This window comes from Salminus brasiliensis, chromosome 21 (assembly GCF_030463535.1).
Source record: "Salminus brasiliensis chromosome 21, fSalBra1.hap2, whole genome shotgun sequence".
Taxonomy (NCBI): domain Eukaryota; kingdom Metazoa; phylum Chordata; class Actinopteri; order Characiformes; family Bryconidae; genus Salminus; species Salminus brasiliensis.
In genome coordinates, this window is record NC_132898.1 from 11346096 (window position 1) to 11352885 (window position 6790).

General features: G+C 41.8%; 1 protein-coding gene across 1 annotated transcript; it reads left to right on the top strand.

The window, feature by feature from the left end:
- Positions 1-270: 270 nt before the first annotated feature.
- Positions 271-2458, top strand: LOC140543357 (red-sensitive opsin). The gene is made up of 6 exons (XM_072666466.1): positions 271-419; positions 934-1230; positions 1378-1546; positions 1628-1793; positions 1913-2152; positions 2281-2458. Exons 1-6 carry the CDS (start codon positions 317-319, stop codon positions 2377-2379), a joined length of 1074 nt encoding a protein of 357 aa, XP_072522567.1. The 5' UTR covers positions 271-316; the 3' UTR covers positions 2380-2458.
- The last annotated feature ends 4332 nt before the right edge of the window (positions 2459-6790 follow it).

The following is a 6790-nucleotide window of genomic DNA, read 5'->3' on the forward strand; positions in this document are numbered from 1 at the left end:
TTAGGCTACTTTCCTAAGCCAATAGAATCCTAATGCCAGGATGTTTATCATAACGTATGTCCATGGTAACTTCACGTGGGTTTTTCTGCCACCCTGACCCCATTCAAGGGTTGTGCTAATCCAGCCTAGGCATCCTGTTGAGTATAAAAGAACATTGACAAGAACCAGAAATCCGTTGGTGCTTCTTTGACGACAGACAGCTGAGCGGAGGAGAACAAACTGAAGGAGAGGGAGCAAGCAAGAATAGGAAACATTGAGGGGAAACTGTCAAAGAAATCAAAACACCTACCAAAAACCTCTGAAAAAACAACTTAGGATGGGAGACCAATGGGGAGATGCTGTTTTTGCAGCCAGGCGACGAGGTGATGAGACAACGCGGGAAGTAGCTTTCACATACACCAACAGCAATAACACAAGAGGTAAGAATTCAATTTGAGACAAGCTCACAGGGTAGTTTCTAATTCAAAGGTGCTATTGAAATAGTTTTTAAAAAATAAATATGTCAATAACTTGCTTATTGTGTTGTGGATAAAGCTTCTGTCATGCCTGTGTAAAGCTGGTATGAAATTACATGTTTAGGTCCTACTCTGACAGACTCCAGTTATGGAGCTCTTTAAAAGGTAAAAAGGTAAAGGTGCACGTTTTTGTCACTGTACAGTGTACACTTTACAGCGAAACGTGTCCTCTGCATTTAACCCATCTGGTAGTGAACACACACTCACACACACACATGTGTTAGGGGCAGTGAGTACACACACACACACCCAGAGCGGTGGGCAGCCAACTCCAGCGCCCGGGGAGCAGAGAGGGTAAAGGGCCTTGCTCAAGGGCCCAACAGTGGCAGCTTGCCGAGCCCGGGAATCAAACCCATAACCCTGTTATCGATATCCCGCTTAAAGGAAAGCTTAAATGTATTGTGTTCTCTATTTACAGATCCTTTTGAGGGACCCAATTACCACATTGCCCCAAGATGGGTGTACAATCTTGCTACACTATGGATGTTCTTTGTGGTCGTCGCCTCAACCTTCACCAATGGCCTGGTGCTGGTGGCCACAGCCAAATTCAAAAAACTCCGTCACCCACTCAACTGGATCTTGGTCAACCTTGCTGTGGCCGATCTTTTAGAGACACTGTTAGCCAGTACAATCAGTGTCTGCAACCAGTTCTTTGGCTACTTCATTCTTGGACATCCAATGTGTGTTTTTGAGGGCTTTACAGTTGCTACCTGTGGTAAGTGGCATTTTGGTTTCTAAAAAAGCAATGTGAAAAAATTTCAGCAACCAAACTGAAATGCAGACTTTATGTGTAATTGTTTGTAATTAGTTCATGTTTGCTAATATGCATTCTAAGTGTCACTCATTAATCTGGGTTAACCAGGTATTGCTGGTCTCTGGTCTCTAACTGTCATCTCATGGGAGAGATGGGTGGTTGTGTGCAAACCTTTTGGTAATGTGAAGTTTGATGGAAAACTGGCAACTGCTGGCATCGTATTCACCTGGGTCTGGTCTGCTATCTGGTGTGCACCACCAATCTTTGGATGGAGCAGGTAAGATCTTTTCTCCAACTAGTGTAGTAAAATCCAAGATATTAAAATGAAAATCTGACGATTCACATTTTTGCCTGACAGGTATTGGCCTCATGGTCTAAAAACCTCCTGTGGACCTGATGTATTCAGCGGAAGTGAAGACCCTGGGGTTCAGTCCTACATGATTGTACTGATGATTACTTGCTGCTTCATCCCCTTGGGTGTTATTATTCTTTGCTACTTGGCTGTATGGTGGGCCATTCGCACTGTAAGTTGTCTCATTGTTTTAATAAATCTCAATGTTTCAATAAATTAAAACATTAAATCAGACTGTTTTTTTGCAGATATGAGAATGCTAAATGCAAAAAAAAATATTTCTTCTAACAGGTAGCACAGCAACAGAAAGACTCAGAATCAACACAGAAAGCAGAGAAGGAAGTGTCCAGGATGGTGGTGGTCATGATCCTTGCTTATTGCTTCTGCTGGGGTCCTTACACATTCTTTGCATGCTTTGCAGCTGCTAACCCTGGCTATGCCTTTCACCCACTAGCAGCAGCCATGCCTGCCTACTTTGCCAAGAGCGCCACCATTTACAACCCTGTTATCTATGTCTTCATGAACCGACAAGTAGGTCTTCACCATTAAAATGTGTAACTTCAACACATAAGCAGACCCACATCTATCAATTAACAAATTACAAGAGATAACCAATTTAGGTTAGTCCAATAACAATCTTCCTCTTCATCCTTTTTTAGTTTCGTACATGCATCATGCAGCTCTTTGGAAAGAAGGTTGACGATGGATCTGAGGTGTCTACATCTAAGACAGAAGTCTCCTCTGTGGCACCTGCATAAAATACCAAGTATACCTCATACAGTGGATTCAAGTCTTAAGGACATGGACAAGAAACTCAAAACGGAACTTTTTATATTCCTTGCATCTTCAAAATTTTCGTAATAGCTTTTCTTTCTATTCCTTCTGTTGTTTCCCAGAGTATGATGGGGAAATACCTTGTTGCACGATAGTGCTTGCAAAAGCATTGCTTTCTCAACAGAGTTGAGACTAATGCTTAACAGCAGCCATATGCTGGGGTGTGTGTTTGTAATGGATTACAGTATTCTCTCATCTACATGCATGACAGTCTGATAAACAGGCTTCCAGGTAATGAACACTAAAAATAATATTCCTAATAAAACCATTCACTGTTAAATGTACAAGAAGAAACAAATACCAGTATGTAAACTATCAATAGTGTCCATTGATATTTGCCTTTACATAGCACTGCAAGTCAACACAGATGAATGAGTACTGATGAACAAATCACCTCTGCAGTGAAATCAATTGTGGATTCACACTTACTCATTGTGTAACAATGTAACAAATACTTTTGTAGCTATCTTGCATGAAAAAAAAATACAAAAAAAATCCTTAACAAAATAGATATATGCTTGTGTACAGTATATAATATGGTTTTATTTTTCTTGTGATGAAAATAAATGCAGCAAATTGAAAACAGTGTTTCGTCTTCAGGTCTGATTTTTTTGCACTTGCACAAATGTGAACCATGTTCCCCAAGCAGAATGTGTCATGCATTGTCCGGTATTTCTAAACAGGTCTGAATGAATGTAAATCTTTCTCACCTATCTTTGTAATTGGCAGAGCAATAGCATTTTAGCTAGAGCACCTTAATAATATTGAACCCACACAGAAGCTGCTTGTGCCTCACAGGATTTAGAGTTTTACTGTTACTTATAGGTCATCCAATGAAAGGAGACAGTCAAATGTAATTTTCCCTTTCACGCTTGATGGGGCTAAGCAGTTTCTCCTGAATCCTGACACTAGAAGCACTTCTTATCCAAGGAAGATTAACCTTAAAGTGAAGTGCTTGATTCTGTATGCGTGTAAGGACACGAGTGTGATGGCACATGTGCAATTTGCTAAATGCCAGAATAATGAGAGAGGGAATTTGTTTAAGGCAACATTTATTACTTCGTTCAAAGTCAAACGTTTAAATACACTAAGAGTACTATGCCTTTAAACAATTGGAGACAGCCCATTTGATGATGTAATGTCTTTAAAAGCTTCTGATAGGTTTAGTGGCAACATTTGAGTTAATTAGAGACACATCTGTGAATGTATTTTAACAATTATACGCAAGTACAAACAGGATGGGAATGTCCAGCCATCATACTGCTCAGAAAGGAGACACATGTAACAGAAAAGACATCAGGTCAGAAGTTGAGTTGAGTTGAGAAGTCTGATGGCTTGGAAGAAGAAGCTATTGCAGAGTCTGGCTGTGTTGGACCGGATGCTGCGGTACCTTCTTCTTGATGGCAGGAGGGAGAACAGTCTGTGTGAAGGGTGGGTGGAGTCATCCACAATGCTGGTTGCTTTGCGGATGCAGCGGGCAGTGTAAATGTCCATAACGGAGGGGAGAGAGACTCCAATGATCCTCTCAGCAGTCCTCACAATGCGTTGGAGGGTCTTGCGGTCAGAGGCTGTGCAGGTCCCAAACCAGGCAGTGATGCAGCTGCTTAGGATGCTCTCAATGGTCTCTCTATAGAAGAGGGTGAGGATGGGTGGAGGGAGACAGCTTCCGGAGGAAGTAGAGACGCTGCTGGGCTTTCTTGGCTGTAGAGCTGGTGTTCAGGGACCAGGTGAGGTTCTCCGCTAAGTGGACACCAAGGAACTTGGTGCTCTTAACGATCTCCACAGAGGAGCCGTTGATGTTGAGCGGAGAGTGGTCGTGTCTTGTTTTCCTGAAGTCAACAACCATTTCCTTGGTCTTCTCTACATTCCAGTTAAGGTTGTTGACTGTACACCAGTCTGTCAGCTGCTGCACCTCCTCTCTGTATGCCGACTCGTCGCCTTTGCTGATGAGACCCAGCACAGTTGTATCATCTGTGAACTTTATGATGCTGTTAGAACTGTGTTTCGCAACACAATCATGAGTCAGCAGGGTGAACAGCAGAGGACTCAGTACACTGCCCTGGGGTGCCCCAGTGTTCATTGTGATGGTGCTTGAGCTGCTGTCCCCGAACCGGACTAACTGGAGCCTCCCTGTCAGGAAGTCCAGGATCCAGTTGCAGAGGGGGGTGTTGAGGCCCAGCAAGCTTAACTTCCTGGTGAGATTCTGTGGGATGATGGTGTTGAATGCTGAACTGAAGTCTATGAGCAGGATTCTGACGTAGGTGTCCTTCTTCTCCAGGTGGGTAAGGGAGAGATGAAGGGTGGTGGTGATGGCATCGTCCATGGAGCGGTTGGGACGATATGCAAATTGCAGGGGGTCCAATGAAGAGGGCAGTTGGGTCTTGATGTTCCTCATGACTAGCCTCTCGAAGTACTTCATGATGATGGGCGTGAGAGCAACGGGACGGTAGTCATTGAGGCAGGACACCGTGGACTTCTTCGGCACGGGGATGAAGGTGGTGGTCTTGAGGCACGTTGGGACAGTGGAGCTGCACAGGGAGACATTGAAGATGTCCGTGAGAACATCTGTCAACTGGTCTGCACACTCTCTGAGCACTCTGCTGGAGATGTTGTCTGGTTCTGCAGCTTTCCGTGGGTTGACTCTGCTCATCCGGCTTGGGCGTGATCTTGCTCACCAACATGTTGTTTTGTGCCTCAAACCGTGCATAGAAGTCGTTCAGGGCATCAGGGAGAAAGGCATCACTGTCACAGGACGGTGGCATTGTCCTGTAGTTTGTGATTTCCTGGATGCCCTGCCACATGCGCCGCGTGTCACCCGTGTCCTTGAAGTGGCTGTGGATTCTCTGGGCGTGTGTTGGCTTTGCCTCTCGGATGGCTCGTGACAATTTGGCTCTTGCTTTTCTCAGGGCCGCCTTGTCACCCACTCTGAAGGCCGAGTCGCGGGTCCTCAGTAGCGCACACACTTGGCTTAAGGCCAACTATTGTGAGAAGCTTGTGGAAGGAAAACACATTTGACCCAAGTAATACAGCTTAAGGGCAATGGTACCAAACACTAATGAAATGTATTTAAACTTTTGACTTTAAAGAAAGTAATGAAAATTGCCTTAAAAAATTCCCTTTCTCATTATTCTAGCATTTAGCAAATAGAAATAATTTTGGTAATCCTAATTGAAGTAACTCTCTGTGAAGGTGAGCTTGTATATGTCTCATAGCTCAGTGTAAAACTGTTAAATGCAAACTTGTTGTATTTTAACTTTTTTAATGAACAGGGAAAGATTTTAGCATAAAAAGAGCATGTCTGATTTATTAAATTATTGACTAAATATTTTGCTTAAAAATGGCAGAAGAGTGGGGAAACACCATCTTTGCTGCCAAAAGACAGGATGAGGACACACGTAATTTATTCTTCACATATTACCATCACTAAAAGAAAGCACTGACAGTTTCATTATGTTATATGATGCCTCCGGTTACACAGTTGCTACTTATGGTGGCCAATATGCCTCTTGGTTACCGCAAGTCACAAAGCAATCAAATTGCAAAGGATTATGTTGTTGCTTAATGATCCTTACTGGAATCTTCAGGTAGCCTATTCCCGGTCAGTTGTCAGTAACTGTCATCTCATTTGAGAGATGGATAGTGGTGTGCAAACCTTAAATTTCAAGTTTGATGGTAAATGGGCGACTGCTGGCATTAACTTCATCTTGGTCTGGGCTGCAGTTTAGTGTGCTCGAAAGGCAAGATATTCTTTCCTGCTTTATTGTGGTGTAATTGTGAGAATCATAAAGAGAAGAGGGAGAAACACAACTTGAAGGACCTTGAAGGAGTTTTAAAAGATGCCATTGAGGCAAAATCAATCATTTATCAAAAATGTTATCACAAAAGGGGGAGGAAATAAAATGTAAATCTTTACCTTTATGCCGTTTGAAAATCTGGTCTACACTTTTCAGATACTACACTTTTCTATATTTTATTGTTAATATACATTTTTGTTATATATATATATATATGTATATATAACAAAAATGTATATTAACAATAAAATATAGAAAAGTGTAGTATCTGAAAAGTGTAGACCAGATTTTCAAACGGCATAAAGGTAAAGATTTACATTTTATTTCCTCCCCCTTTTGTGATATATGTATATATATATATATATTTATATATATATATATTTATATATATATATATAAATAATTATAATTATTATTATTATATTATTATATTTCTTCTTAATTTACGTACTGAACATACGGCAGTTGCGTATTATGCGAACTTTGGGACTTTTATGCTGAAATGCTGTGTATATTTTTACCTACTTCACATTGCTGCTGC

Bases quoted from the DNA above. Each gene is read 5' to 3' on its own strand.
- LOC140543357 (XM_072666466.1), top strand. From the start codon at position 317: ATGGGAGACCAATGGGGAGATGCTGTTTTTGCAGCCAGGCGACGAGGT. The intron at 1,231-1,377 runs GTAAGTGGCATT...TGGGTTAACCAG, and splicing joins CTTTACAGTTGCTACCTGTG to GTATTGCTGGTCTCTGGTCT. The intron at 2,153-2,280 runs GTAGGTCTTCAC...ATCCTTTTTTAG, and splicing joins ATGTCTTCATGAACCGACAA to TTTCGTACATGCATCATGCA.